The sequence below is a fragment of the Zerene cesonia genome, chromosome Z, assembly GCF_012273895.1.
Source record: "Zerene cesonia ecotype Mississippi chromosome Z, Zerene_cesonia_1.1, whole genome shotgun sequence".
Classification (NCBI taxonomy): Eukaryota; Metazoa; Arthropoda; class Insecta; order Lepidoptera; family Pieridae; genus Zerene; species Zerene cesonia.
In genome coordinates, this window is record NC_052122.1 from 10,108,657 (window position 1) to 10,129,912 (window position 21,256).

At 32.2% G+C, this 21,256-nt stretch overlaps 1 protein-coding gene across 1 annotated transcript; it reads left to right on the top strand.

Annotated features, from left to right (window-relative positions):
* LOC119835460 (clavesin-1) lies at positions 1-21,256 on the top strand. Its single transcript, XM_038360286.1, has 7 exons — positions 1-159; positions 11,970-12,177; positions 12,919-13,078; positions 14,749-14,810; positions 15,950-16,143; positions 18,584-18,700; positions 20,171-21,256. Exons 2-7 carry the CDS (start codon positions 11,976-11,978, stop codon positions 20,429-20,431), a joined length of 996 nt encoding a protein of 331 aa, XP_038216214.1. The 5' UTR covers positions 1-159; positions 11,970-11,975; the 3' UTR covers positions 20,432-21,256.

A 21,256-nucleotide genomic window follows, 5' to 3' on the forward strand; every position in this document is an offset into this window, starting at 1 on the left:
TGATAAAATATTACATTTTTTTTCTTGCTTCACTCGATGTATCGCAAAGGCTGGAGGATAGACGACGAGAGCGCAGTTCTTGACATAACATTATTAGCTTGTGCGTCGGCGAGTGAGCTGGTTTTCGCGCCAAATTCTGGATAGCACGCATTTTTTTCTGTGAGTGTTTTTTATTTTTATAAAGTTTGTGTTTTCAAATTAGATAATTGGTGATTATGTGCTTTGTTATGCAGCCTGCGTTTTTTATTGCTAGATTGTTTTGTATACGTTTGCCGAGTTGTGAAATATTTTTGTATTTATGTAGTGCTGCGAATATATTTATAAAATAATATACGCCCAGACCTATAATTACTGGTTGGCATTTTGAATTTTTAAGTCGCTTACATATTTCTAATGAATTATTATAATGAGATTAAAAATATTATTAAGACGTATAAAGCTTATATCGAATCACATAAATTAATTTTATTGAACCTTTTAAAGTTACATTGCGGAAAATCGATATACATCTGCGACGAGTTTTAATGAAGTTTTTTGTTAGTATTAAAAATATCGTATATTTGTTTATTGTAATAATATTAGAAAATAAACGAATTTCTTTATAATTTTCGAAAATATTTTAAGAATAATTCAATTTTGCAAACTCTTTATAAATCATGATTCTTTTATCGTACTACTAAAATATTTGAAGTCATCATAAGCTTTGGGATTATCTTAGATTTAAATGTTCAAGAAAAACATATCAATTATGACAAAGATCGTGATAAAAATATATAGTTACCTACTAGGCAGCTAATCTCTGCCCGTTCGGTAGTTTCGGCGGACGCAACGGTAGACGGACGAAGTTATTTAAGGATACTTATTTAAATTTTGTCAGTTTAAAAGTGACCTCAAGCATTTTTTTCTAAATATCTTCAATGTTTAGTATACGATCGAGGATACGATCATATTTTTTATGACAATTTGATATAAAATAATATTTGGGGTTATTTATTGCATTACGAACAGAAAACAGAAAAAAAACATTGGGGTCAACACCCGCTTCGGTACAACTAGAAGTACGAATTGATCAGTAAATGTCTTGAAAAATATGAAAGCTTCACATCAATAAGGCTGAGCCTCTCATTTCTGATCAGACGCTTTTGAATTACGGAGTTATGGATTATTATTACTTTTGAAGTATGTTTTTTTGGCTTTGAATGGTCATGAGGTTGTATTATTAATAATATAAACGTCGCTTTGTGTATGGAATCTTCCACGCCTGCGCGGGCGTTTCTGTTCAACGGAAATAAATTTACATCTAGAAAATTCTTGCGGACCGCTTGCATTTCGTTTGTGTTGAGGTATAGTAGTATATAGGTAAGCTTATTATATAGTACTATATAAATAAGCTTATTAAGTTAATGATTCTGAATTTCGGTTACGTCTGTTTAAAATATTTCCTAATTGTTATAACGTGATAAGTCGATTGCGATTGGCATTGATTTCAAATGGCCCAGATTGCCGGCCCAGTATGTATTTTCATAACTTATTACGTTACGGTGTTTACTGTTTACATTCTTTGCATATTTATTATATCAACCGACGTCACGAAAAGGATGATTCCTAATGTTTGCGAAATATTCGTAGTCACAAAAAGTATGTTTTTATTAAATTGAATGATAACATAATTTACATGTTTGTATGCTATGAATTTTAAAGTATCTTAAATAATAACATTATAAAGAGGAAACATTTGTTTTTGTATGTCTGTTTATAATGATTTCAAACAAAAATGAATTTGTGAAATCATCAATAAAAATGGTTGGACTGATTAAATTTTTTTTTTTCACCATAGAAAGCTGTATCTTCACTGAGTGATATAGCTATAATGTACCACGGACAACGCCAGGGCGGACCGCTAGGGTCAGAATTATAATTTTTAAAACCAGAGTTATTCATAAAAAAGCTCTCTATCATGAAATAGTAGGGGAGCCCAAGAGGGGATTTTGGGATTTATTCGAGCGCGTCAGATTATTATAAGGGAACGTACTTTACCTATTACTAAGTACCTCCAGAAAGTATGAGCAGTTAATACTGGTGGGTGCGCTCGCATGAGCCGCAGGAAATTAAAAAATATCGATAATTCTTTAAGGTTACGCTCAAATTGTCAGATTAGCGTAATATGGATTTTTTATGTTGTAAATAACCCGTAATATCTTTATCTGACGAGCTCGACTCATATATTTTTATATTTTACCTTTTATTTGTAGCCACGAAATTACCACATCAATCGTAAGAATAACTTATATTTTATTTCAGTGTTATGCCAAAGCATTCAAAATATCAAAATCTAACGTGCTTGAGTATTTCCACAGCCCCGTTTTTCTTTTACAATTAAAAAAAAATTCAAAAACCTTTTTCCACCGCTAAAATTGAAAACACTGTAGGACTTTTTTTCTTGCTATTGTATAATCTGCGAATTCCAATAGGTTTCTGAAACGCTCGTGTAAATACACATTTAGCATCTTGGGCTCCCATACTAAAACTATAACAAGCCAAACAAGTGCCAATGCTGTCAATGCGTTCAATATATCGCACTTAAGAGATTTCAATGTCAATATCTCAATTATTATTTCAATGCTGTCATTGCTATCACATTTTCCATATCTAGGTTACTCAATAGCAACTGTTATATTGCACACTTCTTACATAACTTCGTTGAATAGCTTAATTCGTGAACCACGCGGGCGATGCCCCTACGATATGTCACATAACTGTCAAATGTTGACAAATGACCTCACATATTTGTTTTATTATGAAAGCTTTTGCCCGCAGCTTCGCACACGTTAATTCGGAGTAGATTTATAGATATTATTATACATATAATCTTCCTCTTAAATCACCCTCAATAAAAAAAACCCATCAAAATCCGTTGCGTAGTTTTAAAAATTTAAGCATACTTCGGGACATAGGGACTGAGAAAGCGCCTTTGTTTTATACTATGTAGTGATAGTGCAATGTATACATTGAAGTACGCTTCCGACTTTAATGTTCCATAAATTGTCAAGCAAGGGCCCAGAAACGAAGGTTTTCATTTGAGCTTGGTTTTTTTTCATTTGTTACTCTAAGCAGATATTTATACGAAGAGTTTATTTGTTTGGTTTAACGTGCTAATCTCGGGAAGTACTGTTTCGATTTCAAAAATTCTTCCAGTGTTTGATAGCCCATTTATCGAGGAAGCCTTTAGGCTATACGTGGACTCACCGCCGGGCGCAGCTGATGCATCTTAATCTGCACTGCCTGAATATTTCGTGAAATATAAAATACATTATTTATCTACCATTCAATTTAGTATTTATATTTTTTACATCGTGAGAGACACATTAATTCTGTAAAACCGTAGGTAGGTATTACATCTTCTTTTGTTTGTCAGGGTACGTTTGCGTCGGGCGTTAATCTTAGCTGTTTTTACACTTTAGTATTTATTATAATAGAAAATTAATCCTTTACATTTTTTGCGAACACGATTTCCTTGAGAAAAACATTTGCTAGCAGCATATTTGGCCGGATGTTGAGTTTTTTAACTGATGAGCCAAAAAACGACGTAGAATCTCAATTGGTAGTGTATTTTTTATACCGTTTGATATTTACGGGTGGATTTACAACCAGTTGACTGAAATGATTCTTTGTAATTGATAGGGAATTGTCATTTGCTCCCTGTTTTTTTTAGTATCTAGGGGGTACCTCCCTCCCCTGGTAATTAAGTAAGAATTACATTAAAAAATTATTAAATAAATCACGACCTACTCTTGAGGTATCGCTGGATAGGTATTTTATAGTGAGGTTAAGGTTTCATACAACACTCATCATTTTGGGCTTGCATTTTGAAAATATTGTTACTATTCAAATTATATATTTTACTAATACGATTAGTTTTAAAGTATTGTTGATAACATCACGTGGTAATATATTGTAGGGATGATTTTTCTGGGGATAAAAATTTATTACCTCTTACTTTTTGAAAGTTGATAAAAAAGAGTATTTTTTAATCTGTTTTAATTAAATGGAAACCGATTAAATAATGTTACTATTAATTAAGTGAAAATGTGCAATTGTATCCTTATTAATATTATAAATACGGAATTTTGTTTGTCTGTCTATTTTTCAAGTCGCAACGGAAATTTTATGCTTTATTTCACAATATATAAAATTAGTTGGAACCTGCGGCTCCACTCGTGTGATACCCGACGAAAAATATAGCCTATATGTTATTCCAGACTACAGTTAATCAATGCCTATATCAAGTTGCAATTTGATACAGATCGCACAGTTTTTTTCGTCGAAGAGTAAAAAAATCCATTCATTCTTACAAATTATATTGTTATACTAATTAACGAGATCAAAATAATAAATCAAGTATTAGTTCTATCCGTATAATAATGCACTTAACTCGTCGTAAAAATCTTGTATAAAGTTACAAATAAAAATTAAAATTAGCATACTGCTTATATATATGCAGTTTTTGACACATATTATGGCTGGCATTGCCTGATAAATCGTGATGCGTATAACATGGTTAAAATAACCTAAGTCTAGGTTGTATTCAAATAAAGCATTTATAAAATGTTCGCACGATATATTCATACTTGCGAGGTCGATTTTAGTTGGAAAAACATAATTATTATTGTAGAATGATATACTGATACCAATTAGTTAAAGAACAATTATATTTGCGTCGATCTAATTGATCATAATTTGTTATTCAATGCTCTAGTTAAAAATGACGTACGTACCATGCATTTTATTGAGTATTCTTGTCTGTTATGTAGTGCCTAGAAAATTCATATATTAACTTCTGGCTGCTACGTATTTAGGTACCCACTGTGTAAAGTGTTTGTATTATTTCAATTTGACCAAAATAATGTGAAAATATTCTATTGGCTCTATTTTTACGAACATAAATTTGTTTCACCTGTATAATCTGTGTAATATCACATCACAGCAACCTAAGTTAGTTTTTATTTTATTTCTTTTCTTTTTATATGTTTCTTTCTTTTTTTTTTTCTTATTTCCTGTTTTATACTCAGTGTTTTGTCTTTTTTTTTTTGTTAATTGTTGTGTGTGTGTTTGATTGTGAATAAATGTATGTCTATGTCTATGTCTATGTCTAATACGGTTATATATAACCGACTCCATTGGACTCGATTTAGTCACACTCCAAAAGGACAGATTTAATTTAAACTTTGCACATTTACCAAGCTGTGGTGATGATACAATAATTATACCTTATAGTAAAGGTTTATCTTATTATCCTGATCAGGATCGTTATGTAAAAGTAAGTGAGATAATTTAGTCGATTATGTCATTAACGCGGGATTTTTCATATTTTTATTTTTTTATTACAGTAATTTTTTTTTGTGTATTGGTTAAATATGAGAACAGGCAAAACCATTTTTATTACGTTTGTCATACGGTTAAAAATGTATGACTGATCGCAGATATAATAAAAGATGTTTCGTAGATTTTTTAATTGTTGGATGTTTTAAATTACCTCACCCGTGTACAAGCCACAGTCTATTACATTTATTATAAAAAAAAATCCACATCATGTGACATTATGCCCCACTTTTACCAACAGGTTGTAATTTAGCGATATTGCTACTCAATTTTGGTGAATACGTAACGTATAATGACTGTTGCATTGTCTACTCGAATTATATGCGCTACAGTAGTTTGAACGTAATAATTCTATATTATTTTGTTGTACGATATGATTATTAGGTTATGCAATTTACTCAAAAATAAGCGGCCAATTATATTTCTGGTGAAGAGATAGAAGCCGTTACAAACTAAGTAACAAAAATGAACTCAAAACAAATAAGAAAATCAAGTACATTTTTCTTTCGATGAAACACATTTTCGTTGGGAGGTAGGCACATCGGAAATAAATCATAGAAAATATTCCATTACTTTGTCGCCAACAAATTATAGATTCGAGCGTCTCCATTCCTAGAATACGGAATAATAATAAATCGTTTAAAAATATTAACTCATATATTTAATTTAATAACGAGTTGAAATGGAAAAACCTACAGTGTAGTGAACAAACATGTCTATTTGCTTACCACATTTCAAGGAAAATAAGTTTATAATTGCATTAATCGCTGATACTTGAACGGTTTGCGTTTATACAAACGATTATCTTCTTGATTAATCCTATTTTTCTACAAGGAATCCTACGTATGTACCTACATCCATATTAATTAAAACTATTGAATTACAAAACCTCTATTAATATCGAAAGAGTAGAGTGGAAGTTTTATTATATCTAAACGTATAAACTTTTTATTTCTATGTATAATCATGTCATATATATATTATTAAGATAATATTTTACTGAAACTGATCCTAAATGGTCGGAGATGCAGTTACGCTTAAATGAAATTTTAAATATAAGCTTCTAAACTAAAATTATAAAGAGGAAACATATTTTGTGTTCTGTATCAATGTTTGTAAGGTTTTCACACAAAATTTGCTCGAATCGTTTTCAAAATTCAACAAAAGACACAAGCTATATATGTACTATGGGCGAAGCTGGGGCGAACAGCAAGTCATTTATAAGTTGATGACGCCAAATTGGATTTTATATGTACAACATATTTTTTAACCCATACCGATCAAAATATTAAGTCTCTGCTATGACTTTCCATACTATAAATAGCTATAAACGTAGTAATTAACATAAAGATATATATTTTAAGTATGACATATAGTTATTTGGTAATATGGTTAATAATGGTTACTAAAATATTGTATGTACGCACATAACCTCGTGATTACCAGAATATAGAAATAGATTTTTTTTTTATTCTAATATTCTTTTTTGGATTTGTCAACATACTACATTTAGATCGATCATCATATTATCTACATTCACATCCTATAACTCATGAGGACTGCACAAAATTTGAAATTTAAAAATACGTCGACGTGGACGGAGCCGGGATGAACAAACTCGTATAAAATGAGGTTGGATTATAACTGTTTCATTGGCTAAAATTATAAGACTTTTCATATTTAATTTTACTAATCATCTCTTTCAACTATGCCACGTATACATTGCTTTTCCTTTGCCCTATTTGCTGCACACATGCGATATAAAAAGAACAATAAGCTCACAAAAAGACATCTGCGAAAAAATTCGCACTTTGACGCCCCGTTTTTCATCAGGTTGACATAACGTAAACACAAAACAACAATAGCGTATAGAATTCACGAATAATGCTTTATATCCATGGAAGATTTTGCACGTTTTTGTTTAATAAATGTATAAAAGAAATATAAATCAATACACTACAACTGTAGCGAGATAGGAAATAAAAATAACATTTAATCTAATTTTCTATTTTACAAACAGACATGCGCAAATGGCGCCGCTTTCCAGGTAACCATAGACAATGTATAGATTGAAACAAGCAAAATCACAAAGGATACTCTGCAGTTCATTTATAAGAAGCAAATTTATAAGCAATCAAATCTTTCCGCTTGATCATACAGACACAGACAACTATCATGTAGGTACTTACATCAATATTCGAAGGCGTACAGGAAGTTGAGATAAAGGACTCATTAGAATTATGCGAAAATAGAATTGTCCTTTGTTATTACATCGTACAAAAAATTAATAAGCTAGCTAGAGCACGAAAACCTTATCTCATTCAGACGAAGCTTTATCTTTCTTGTTGTCGTTTATTAAATTATGTCCGTTTCTCAAACAATGATATAAGCACTTCTTGGCATTTTTATAAGAAGGCAAACAACTTATTTATTAACATATGCATGCAAACATTGTCATATCAAGCAAATACAGTAAATGTTTTACAAGTAAATACTAATCAATAGTTTGCTATTAGTTCAAAGCTTTGGTAGTGCCATGTGCAAAGAAACAGACGACAACAATTGATAATAAAATGCTTAATAAGAAGCTTTAATTAAAAATAATTTAAAGAGTGAAACGAGACCCTGTTATGGTATAATATTGTGTTATCTGTGCTGTTACTGAGATTTCGCTATCCGTACTTCTGTTATCAGCCTATCTTATGATCCGCGGTAGAAAGACAGTTGAAATTTTTAAAATATAGAGTATTTCTATTACCACTATAACAATAAATAACAAAGAGTCGAGGTTATAAATTGGATGGGTGACTAATATTTTTTGCAGTTGCACTTTAACTTATTTGTACGCAATTTAGTCGATTTCATTTTTTTTTTTTAATTTTCAACAAAAAGCTTAAACAAACAAAGATAGAACACAACAAACTCCTCATAATTCGGATATGGAACAACATTCCTTCCGGTCAGGTCAAAGGTCAAAATACTAAATTAAAATTTTCAATAATTCTTATGCCATTTTATATCCTGTATCTTGAATTTGAAATTTAATGCATTATGCAGTATTTCACTAGTAAAGCCCTTTTAATTGACACCCATTTTCAGGAAGTTTTGTAAAGTAATATTTTAAATCGACATTTGTAGCGGCCGCCATGTTTGATTGATTCAATGATTGCTACCAACAAGCGCAAGGAAACTGACTTTTAAATTAATAAACCGCATCGAAATTAGTCCATACCTTTGAATGCTTTGATGTACACACAGACAGATGTCAAACGTTTAATATCTATCCTAAAAATGAAATTCTAAGCTTTTTACTGGAAAGGTAACAAGATAAAAATGTGATTTTTGACTGGTTTTGTAAAATATTATTTAGATATTTTATTAAAGTAGAATTACATAATTATTTTAATAAAAACCCTTTAAATTGTTAGAACTAAGCTTTCAAATAAATAACAATATTAGAAATCCTCCTTCTTTTAAAGTCGGTTGATAACCCATTACTATTAAAAATAGTTTCAGCAATATGTTTTTGCGGCTTCTAGCGAGAAAAAGATCGGTATTTCGTTTGATAGATAGGTAGTATCGAATATTCTAGTATTCATACGTAATAGATTACTGCTCATTCGCACAATAAATCATTTGTAGAGGCGTAAGATCATTAGCAGACCTCTGCAAATGTTTATGATCCATGGTAGCACTTATCATCAGCTCTCTCACCAGCTCCTTTGCTAACTCAAAAAATAAATTAAGTGTATTAGTTAAGTTATCCTGTAAATGATTAAAATTTCACAAAGCGATAAATTAAAACACGTTACAGTATCAAGATCAAAAATTGCTCAAGTTTAACCTCATTCAATGCAATAAGCGCTTATGTTAAGTCGTCAATTACAATAGCAATGAACCGGTCATTTCATCCATCTTCTATAGCAATCCATACGTATACATTTCACACGTTAAATGGGACGTGTCACGCGACCATTAAAAACAAAGTATTAGAGACGAATGCCTCTATAGATTATCTGTCAAGGGCCTAATTTAACGCACCTTCTTACGTAAGATCGTGGTCTCGATACGTTATGAAATGCTATTGAAAATGGACATTGTTCTAAGCATATTCAAATGTCAATTGCGTTTTCACAACGGTGCGAAGGAATAGAGATTGATGGATAAAGTGGGCAGAATAGATACTCAATATATTATCTAGAAAATTGTTTTTTTAGACCATGATACTAATTTTGTTTACAACGGAATATAGAACTGCCTTCGATCTAGTCACGCAACCTTTAAATATGCATACTACTTTCATCATTGTGTATGTACGGTTCAATAGATAGATGTAAATAAAAAATGAACTCAATTTCCTTCACTCAAACTTCATTAACACGCCTACGTTTCAATCTTGTTCCACTGTTCAAGCCGACAATGGCGGCAGCGTCTTCAAATATATTTTGCATTATGCTTATAATTACTAGCAGTGAAGGTCTCACTTGCGATGAAGTTCTCGCGGTTGCATCGGATAAAAAGTCCACATTCTTAGCAGAATTGCAATTAATGCAACCAAAAGAAATAATCAACTGTTTAACTCACCTTGGCAAGGAACAATTACAATTTTCGGAAGCGGATTACATGTGGCAATCAATAAAAACGTACTACGGCGGTGTCGCGAATGTTCCAGACCAAATTCTTTCAATGCTCCACTGGGTAACACCAGCGATACAGTCTGAGGAATATGCGAATATCACTTTTGAAAATATTGACGTTATACAAAATTTTGGCCTCGATTATGGGTTGAATAACGAGCAGCTTGCCTCTATTGCGGATGGTGTTCGGGCTGATTATGGTGACAAAGACATTGAAGATTACTCATATTACGACTTAGCAGCGCTTCGGCAAATACTGTGTGCTTTTAATAGAAGTGAAATAGAAAGAATTCATGCTAAGGCATATAAGGAAGCTTCTGCACTTATTGGTAAATTAGAAGGGTGCACTTCTGAGGCAATGTTGGGATTTGCAACTTTGGCAGTGAATAATAGCGCCTTTGGTCCTGCCGAGTTTTGGGACGATACCATTATAAAAATTGTTGGAGCTGTTGCTGAATATTTGCCGAAGAATGTTATCGGAAAATATGCGAAGAAAAAGACGTCGACTTAAAACAGTTTCATGAATTAAATATGTTGTAAAAACATTTTATAATAGGCGCAAAATATTATATCGGATATCTTTAAATATGCTTCGAAAATATAGTTGAGTAGCGGTCCGTAGCCGTGGTAGCCTATAGCACTAAATAGCCCATAGCCAAAACATAGGCCCAAAGCTTTAACCTTATATAGCGCCCCAAATACGCACGTACATAACCTACGGTGAAATAATTCTTTACATCGGTTTATCAATAAGTTCGTGAGATAAGCACGTACAAATAAACAATCAAACCCTTCATCTTCATATTATAAGTTTACGCCAAAGTTTTGAATCACCTTTGTTCATATGTGAAATGTAAAAGTTTTAAATTTAGAAACTTACATTCAATCAAAATAATGGCTGTTTAATTTGACCTTTAAAACAATAGTATAGTTACAAGATAATTTACAAAGATCTTTTATGATGACGTAATCAATATATATCGATGTGTTAATAACTAGTTCCATGTACCGATTGCTTATTGCAAATAAGATATGATTGGCGATTTTGATGTAGTTTTGATATTAGTAAATGTCAAATGATTTAGCAATTATTTCTTAATTCCGCAGTACAAAATAACCTTGACTATCATGTAAGTGGTCCTGAAATAGCTGGACTGTTGGCTTTCGCTTTATGATATAACTTTCATTGTTGTAAATTTTCTTCTGTTGCTCTCCTTAATGTTTGCAATAGCGTACCAATTCATCTTTGCAATATATGAATAAAAGTAGTTTAATATTGGTCTTTATCTTTAACCTTAATCACCAGATTTCCCCAGTTATTTATTTCTGCATACTTTATTTATCTAATCAGCCAGATTTTCATATAATATTCTAAAAATATTATTAATAATGGAAAAGGACGTTTATGACTTTATAACTCCAATTTGGTAAAACCCAACCTCTGCTTCGGGCCTATTCAATGCTTCAAGGGTATCAAAGTATTATGGAAGTTAAATTTATGTTTTTTATTTATTAGCGTGTGTTTGTTACTACAAACACGAAATAAGTTATTATTACTGTTAATATGAAATAATATGTAATAACTTCTAATAAAAACTATCGTAAGTTATTATATATTTAGTAGTCAGCAAATCGTAGCTGACTAGATAGATCTAGAAATTACATAAATATATTGTCTCTTTCGATAGCAAAACTGCAACGATTTAAGTGATCCACTGATTCATCGCTCACTCACAATATCATGAGCGTTTGATTATTAAACCTGTTATTGCTTAAAGTTAAAAAGGAAACAGCAATTATATGACCGTGGCCAATAAAATTAGAAAGATAATTATTATCATGTGAGTTTTGTATAAGTAGGTACGAAATTATTACGTACGTTTGGTTTTAATTTATTAACCCGCATGAAACATTCATCTAACTTATATTTAAGTTTCTTATTTCCATTTGCAGAACAAAATGACGACCGCAAGCATGCTGCTCACTGTGGGCACAACATTGGCATCGAAAGAGCAATGTGATAAGGACGACCTAATGTCATGTAAAGTACGTAACACAGCTGCTGTGGAGTTGAGGGAGACGCCAGCTACCAGGGAACAAGCCTTACACATAATGCGAGAATGGATACAAAAGAACACTGATATCAAAAACGTTAGACAAGGTAAATAACGCATGATTATACTGGCCTACTCATAGATGCTACACTGTTTTTAAGCACAGAAAAACGCTTAGGGTCTTAAATAGTAACTGAAAAAAAAAAAGTTGCCTTTAAGGAATTTTTTTTTCTACCTCCTCACTCCATCATCAGATCAATTCAATAACCCAGATTGTTGAAATGCAAAAGTTTAGGTTAATTGGAAACAGGGAAGTAAATCAAATCTTACTTGAGACTTTAATTCACTGTTAATTAGTTTTTTGTTAATATTCAGATAAGATCTGATGAGGGAATCACTCCCTGTGTCCTTACTCAATGATATTGGAACCAACTCCGGAGTAGGCGCTTACGTACAAAAAAAGAAATTCTTAATTCGGTTCACAATTGCCGAAAATATCGTATTATACATACACAATAAAAATACATACAGACGAACATAGAACCTGCTTCTTTTCGTATTTGGGAGTTAGTCGTTATTAAGTAGATGAATTCCTTGGTCACTAATGTTTTTTATTTACCCATCTAGTAGACTCCCAGAGATCTAAAATAACATTGCATAGTTGGACAGGCTACATAGAGAAAGCATACAATATTCTAAACACTAGCGTAAACAAGTAGTCTGTTTACCACTTAAACGAGCACGTTTTACAAACTCTGAAACATAGAGCTCGCTATCTCTCTTGTTGTTATGAAATTGTACCAATGTTTATTTTAATATCGTTACGTTATACTGTTATTTCTTTGCAGATGACACGTTCTTACTACGTTTTCTACGACACAAGAAGTTCAGTATACCGATGGCTCAACAAACGCTACTAAAATATTTGAACCTCAGAAAGTTTTATAGCGATTGTATGACAAACTTGGACTGCGAAGAAGCAAATCTCAAGGAAATTCTTAGTGATGGGTACGTTTTTATATCACTCGTTTAATTACAGAAAATGATTCTATGAAAACATAATTTTATAAAAGTTTCATCATTTTCTTATAATCAATTGAATCATTCTCAAATAAACCGGATAAAGGCTAGTCATCTAATTTCCAGTGGAAATCATTTTTATAATTGAAAAATGTTAATTCATTGCAAATATAAAATACGAAGATGTAATCGTTATAATTTAGGTAATATAAAAGTCGGATATCCGTATATATACTTGTGACAACAATATAGTTGTGAAATCCTATTTAACCTCCACAAGAATCACACACCCACTTACATCGACAAAGAAAAGTGTCATTAAGATACATCACTCTGACAATAGTTAGGAGTACATGTAATGTAATGCACAAGCAAGTTGCAATATGCCGGGATCTTTTGTGTTATTCATAACGTATGATGACTTGAAATCAATTGTAGTAAGTGATGTTAAACGGTCACAATCAATCAATTGAATAGATAGAGATTTCTAAAGGACAAACTCGCAACGGAAGCTTATATTACGCAGTTTATACAATTAGTTATTATTTGTATTCATACTAGTCTGAACTAATTTCGGTTTAAAATAAAATAATAAAATAAAATATAACTTTATTTGTCTCTGCACAACAATACATTACATTTAGTATATGTATAGCTTAATATCTAGTGTTGTGAGAGACTGGTGCTTAAAATAGGTTTAAAAAAAACCTGGGGTACAAGTCACCAGCCCCACACGCCAACTGATAAGAAACATGAATGACAACAGATGTTTAGATCAGAGAAAAAAAAAAGATAAAAAAAGACAAAAATATTAAAACCACACTATTTGTCACCTATATCTGATGAACCTTGTTTTGGTTTATATCTAAGTATTGTCTCAATAGAAAACTTCAAGGTGCTTGATATAAATACCGAATTTGGTAAAAACCAATACCATAATGTAATGATTTATAGCCTTCTCATGAATAAGGAGTATTCACCAATAGCGAATTTCCGTTTGGCCTCTATGTTCAAACATATGACAGTGATACTATTGATAACTTCCTCTTTTTGAGGCCAAGAACAATGCTATGCATAAACGATTCAATATAAATTATGGGCCAGGAAAATATTTTGCATAAATAGTAAGTACAATGCGTATAGTAGCGATATGCAATAAACACATTTATTTTCCTTTCATCGTGTGTTTAGGAAATAATTGGTACCATGAAATTCATAGCTGTTTTACCGGTTTGCTAGTAGCTATTGATGCGACTGCATCTATACACGCGGATACTTAATACAATGTTTATAAAACCTTTTATATTCAAAACAATGATATGGAAATTGCTACAGACTAAGAATAAACATTTTGTGCTATCCTTTTAAAGAAGAAACATAGCCTATTATAGTTTTACTCAACACACGCGATATAGGCCCGCTAATTACAAATGCTGATATTGGCCTCGATCTTGCGAAAAATTGTTTAAACCCACTAACATGGTTACCAAACCAGACATCCGTATTATGAAAGCCGCTTGCCCAATCTATATTCTTTAGTTTTAAAGTATATTGGACTGGTTATTCGAAAGCTCCCACGCGGAGCCTTGACCTCCGAACGTCGTTATATAATGCAATCATATTATGTATGACGTTACAAAATTATTTCTCCATTTTAGGTACATAGCTGTTTCCCCAGTTCGTGACAGCAAGGGTCGCCGGGTCATCGTTTATAACATGAGTAAGTTGATGACGTATTTATCAATAAAACCTGCTCCTAACAACTGCATTCTTAATCGTCATATTGCTTCTTTTCGGAGTTATTTTGGTTCATAAATTGTTAAATTTATATGTAACACTGGTTGGCTGGGAACATTTCAAATAATCAACATAATAAAATCACGAATATATTGTATATATTTGATAACATCAAAGACGTGTCTCGTTAGTCTAGATAAATATCTATTTATAAAATGTATGCAATAATTACCATGAAATGGATAAGTTAGGTATTAATGCTATGCGATGTTTATGTACCTACTGTATTTCTTGCGATATGTTGAACTTGCAAAGCGAAGGTAATGACTTTGACATTATATGTGCGAATCCAACGCTTCAAGTAAGATCATACGGTAATGAATGTGCGAAATTGCTGTATCATAACCATATGATATCATATTTGCTTGTTTACTTATAAGGTCAATGTGGTTTGGTCTAAAAATGTATATAATTATGTAATAGAGCTACGCTTATTTTAATGTCTAGCAGATTAAGGTAGAGCATAGTTGATGATGGGTGTTAAAACATATAATAATAAGAATTTTTTTGCTTCAGCTTATAAGCTTCTCATAACATAAGGTGGTGTTGTTGATTGCGTCAAGAGATTAAAAGATAAATAAGTTTATTTCATAACTTTGTGTGGATTTCTTTGTTAACTATAAGCGACCTGTCGGTGTATATTACGCACTATTACGAAGTACGTATTATGTCGTAATATATACCACACGGAATGGCAATGATAATAAAAAAATGCTGGATGCGGACTTAATTTCGCGATTTCATAAAGAGAAACAGGTTTCTGTTACAGAGGTAAATCATTGTTATGATTTATTAACATGTTATTTTGACCTTGCTTTAAAAATAAACACACAAAGAACTTTAGAGGATTTTGTAATCGAAGGGGAATTCTAATTGGGCCTGCGGCTATTTTTACCTTTAATTGTCATATTCACATTAAAAGTCTGTCCTATTTAATACATTATATTACATGAATATAATGGAGTAAATATACAAATTTTAGATATTATATGTAGTGTACCAATAAAGAATAAAGTGTAAATAAAAACTGTACGCATGTATCTAAATTTCTATTTGTTTCAGGTAAATTCAACGCGAATAAATTCACTTGCTGGGACATGGTGCGCGCCCATTTGGTGGTCTATGAGACCCTGATGGAAGACTCCACGGACCAAGTACAAGGCTTCGTGCACGTGGGTGATGGAAGTGGTTCCTCCAAGACACATGTGACTGCCTGGAATCCCGTGGACTTTGCGAGGCTCCTTAAATGGGGAGAGGTGGGTAGTGGAGTTTGTTTACTGATTTCCGTTGAGAGCCTTTTGTGAAACCGATAACATTTCTGCATTATTTTTATTCATCAATTGCGTGTATAAAATCGGATATTGCTTGCGAATTGTGTTTCATATGTGAAATTAATATTTAATAATAGATTCCACTTATAGTCATTATAGTAATAATTGCTGTTCTCTTACGATTTATTCAGGAAGTAACTTTTTCCTCTATAATCCTTTAGTAGATGCATGCATGCAGATAATCAGTCTAATCGATTTTGCTAAATTTGCTATTGCTTAATTACAAAAATGGCTCCAATTACCGTGTCTCGAATCTTCATCCTTGAATTTCATACGAAAGTGTCGTAATTATCAGACATTTACACATAATATGATAATGTTTGAGTGTGCAATGATCGAACGTCGAACAGTTTTAGTCGTGTGCGTTTAGTTGCAACGTGAATATAGCTGAAAAATGATATCGGGTGCATTTACCAATTATATGAATAAATTACACGCCGCATACAGCAAACGTCTTCAAATTTCCGAGTGTTGTTGTTTTACTTTGTCATATAAACTTGCGGCAACAACATGGATAAAGCATCATACTTTGTATGTAAGGATTGCAATTTCGCAACTATGACATTATGTTATAAAATCATATAAAAACCACAAATTTTCGTATGAAAAGAATTTTTTAATCAATTATCAATTTCAAGCAACAGAAATTTATTTCTGTCCTACTAGCCCGCTCGGAATTGAATAATCACGCATAATAATACCGCGGGTTTGAAAGAGCTGCGGAATTGCCATCCCTATGCATCGGGTTATACTTAGTCGCAGTAGGATTAGTAAATACTAACTGTAGGCTAGATTTTATGCATTTAAATAGTGACTTCATACCGTCATCTAAGACAGCCTCATAAATCACGTAATAAAATATAAAATTTGAATGGTATTAATAAAAACTTATGTGATGTTTTATTACCTGTCGTCGTTTTGCTAAACACTGGGTTGCCGTCTTAGAATAGTGCTAATTCCAGTGTGGGAAAGTATACTAGACGACTGGAATTAGTACTGCTCACTATCACGGTAACTACTCGCCTTACCGAAAATAATATCATCTGTAAACGATTAACGATAAAAAAAACGATCGATTTCATCTTTTATAATGGTATAACGATGTACGATTTAGCTCCCTTTGATACAACTACAAAACTATTCTTTATTTTACTATTAGATAGGTACATTTTATAGAGGCACAAAGCAATACTTTATATCCCTAATCAATCCAGTTTGTTGATTAGAGTTTTTTTTTATGTCATAAGCGGTCAACTGATCTGGTTGTTCACCTGATTCTAAGCGATCACCACCCATGAACATTTACAGAGGTAGTTCGTGCCTCTGCGAATGCACTGCCCGTTTCAAGGGAATATAATAAAGGATAAGGAAAGGATTGACGACTGGAAAGGAGGAATGAACCGGGAAGGGTGAGGAAAAGAAAACGGGCCTTCGGCACCTCCGCTCACCGTAGGAAACACAGAAGCATGATGGCTATTCACGCCGATTTTTTCTTTGGGTGTGGTACTTACCCGGTGCGAGCTATGCGGGTGCGGCCCAATTTCATTGGCCCAAGCTGGAAGCGTGCCGATTCCCACGATAAGAGTTGTGTTTACTGTATATTTACTTTTAGTTAATGTCGGGTTACTCAACTGGTGGTAAATGATCACCACCGCCAACGAATATTTGCAGTGGTAGGGCCTTTTCGAATTAACTTTTAAGGGGTAAAGGGATATAAAATACATTTCTTCATTTCTGCACTCGGATATCTTCAAGATATAATTTTAAATTCTTACTTTGAGATCAATACGACATCTACCTACGTGGATGTTACTTTGAAAGCTAAGTAACGAGTTCTAGAAATAGACTATCAATTGATAATAAGAATCTATTTCAAATGGAAATTCAATTACAATGTCGAATGAAAGTCGAATAATAACGAATGCTCATAAAAGCATGTATCCACAATCTTTATACGGTTACGGTTTTTATAACCATTTATAACAAAATAGCATTCATAGCTTAATTCTTACCATAGCTGCATTCAGAGGGTAGGCATTGCCATTGTTTAGCGAAATGGCGAAGGTTCGAATCCCGCCTCGTGATACATTTTTCTCTATTCTTTAAAAATGTTTTCATACTGTCTATAATTTATTTTATATTTAGTGCTGAGCTCTATGTTCACTAATTTAAGTATATATTTTCAAGCAGATGTTATTTCCAAATGATATATTTCAATCATCAAATCATCATTTCCTATTTCAATCAGAAGTAAGCGAAAATCTCCCAGGGATGTAATTCTTTCCCTTACTTCTTTTTAAAGGGAAGGAATAATTCTTCCGCCCTTCACATGGGTTTTTTTATTAACAACATATATTTCTTACAGCAATCACTTCCGATGCGCCACAAGGAACTGCAATTGTTCAATGTCCCTGCTGCTCTTAAGTACATCATCGACTTTGCTGCCACGAAGGTATCACCCAAGATCGGCAACAGATTACATGTAAGTGTAATTGAAAAATCTGCTTTATTTTTAGCGCCATTAAAGATTAAAGTCCGCTGCTGAAGAACTTTCTAGACTTTGACACTTGTGGACATTAGTCCAACTATGCAAAGCTACCGGGCTATAAAATATTCAATGATTGTTACGGAGTGAGGGTTTATTCGATTTTGCTCTCTGTATGCCTTTGAACCGCACTTCACTGCATTTTAGACTGTAGTGTGTTTAATTAAAACTTCAAATGGTTTGCATTTTGATCTGTTGAAATGTATGGACAAGGTAAGAAAAGCACAATACGGTCTCAAAATGTTAGGTTTAAGGTTGCACTTTATTCCCTTTGAACTCAAACAAAGGTTGTGTTATTTTATGTAAAAGAGAAATACTATGTAAAATGAAGCGTTTAAATATTCGTATTAAATACTATAATACACTAATATATTGTGCTGATAGGATATATTTTATTATGCATATTACGTGTATCTACATTTTTTTCCCATCTGTTTAAATTAAATCGATATCGTATATGTATCGAGTGTAGATTTGATAAATTTATCGTGAGAAATAATTTCAATATTTCTCTGATGTTTATAATCAAGTCAATGAATAAAATTTAAGAAGTATCCGTTCCTTGTCGCATACATTGTAAACATCATTATTTCGCACCCTCCTCTATATCCCTAATATCGTAGCTATTGGAAATGCATTATTGATTAAATGGAATTGCGTGCGAAAAGGCACCCTAATTAAATGCTCTTTCCGTTATATAAATGATAGGTTCAATTATTCGCTGGACAAGGACGAGTCATGCACTTTAGAATTTCCCTGAAATTAATGTTTAATTAGCAATAGCCTCAAACGGGCTTCTCGCATAAATAGTTTTCGAACTAGCTTAATTATTGGTGGAACTATAACTCGCTAAAATGTATCTATATTATTCTGTATTATTATTATATGTATATATATATTGTTCTCTTTGGAGAACGATTTTCTGCAATAACCAATTCAAATTTAAGTAGGTTCTTAATATATATTATGCAATGACTCAAAAAGCGCTTTGCGTTTTCCTAACTAATTGCTTCATCTAATTTCCGATACAACTGAAACAGTTTTGACGCGTTATATAGTATGGCTAATGTAATAGACACAATAAATAAATATCATTGTGCTGTCCATTAAATAAGTGAAGTATATAAGCTAATATTGTAAGAGTTAGGAAGTCATGGTATTAGTTATACAAAGTAAGAGGTGCATGCAAAAATATAATTTACTATAGCCTCAAGTCGTGGGCGACAGCAAATTTTTCAGTGTTCATTATAATGTTGTCAACCTTAAAAGCATTTGCCTAACTCAAATATAAACACGACATAGTGTCGAGAAATTAATTTCAATTCAATTGTAGTCCTTTATAATTGATTTTTAATACCTCAAACCATTATTATTTCAACATTATTTTAACACAGAGTTATTTTTTAGCTACATTCAAACGTGAAAAGCATATACAAGGAAGTCGACGTTGCTTGCATCCCAAAGGAGTTCGGTGGCGACATCCCCATGCAAGATATGATAGCCCACACAAAGAAATTGCTCTTGGAAAAAAGGCAAGTGCTGCTGGACCTGGACAAGATGGAAATATTGAGCACCAGAGGAATAATTTCCTCTAGGAATTCCAGCAACAATTTAAAGAACGGCATGTCATCGGTAGAAGGTAGCTTTAGGAAGTTGGAGATCGACTAGTGATCAGTTTTCTGTGGAGACTGCTAAGCATTTATGGATATATTGTAAGTCAGTAATACTCTTGCGTGGATCGTTTGATGTTTAGGTATATGAATAGGTTATAATTATGGAACGTAAATAGATATATTTCGCTGTTTGATGAAAATATACCCCATCACTTTGTTAATAGGTAGCTATATTATCTACTTGAAATTATTGTACAAAATTGTATTTCTTTACCCAATCTATATATAAAAAATATTTTATGAACCTCTTAATCGTATAGCTATTATTGTAATAATTTGCAATGGACAATGGGGTTCATGATAATAATGAAAATATGAAGTTAATTGACAGTAATTGTGTTTAAGAAGAAATAATTATAGCAGTTATTAGTTATTGTTCAGGAAATGAATGAAAATTGTTGATGAGAGCTTAATTTGTGATTATTAACCACACTTCTACTATACCCATTTAAGTTTATGGGTGAATATAAATACTATGGTGAAATACGTTTCTTTTATACTCTACCAGTTTTATTCTAAATCGAACGATTCCACATTTCCAAAACTTAGAGTCCAGTCTTGAATTCGGTTGGGGTCACTTACGTTACTGCTCGTATTGTTTTAACAATAGGAAGGGTTTGATAATTGATTATATGGTATTCCGTCTTCGGATGAATCATGATTTTCGTGCAAATTAATTAAGTTTAACTATAATGTATGTTTGTGGATTTATTATAAATTATAAATAAAAGCTTCTTACGTTATGCTGCGCTGTTATGGCGATTAGTTTAAGATTTAATGTAAATTGTAATGTGATATCAATAAATCATTGTAATGATAA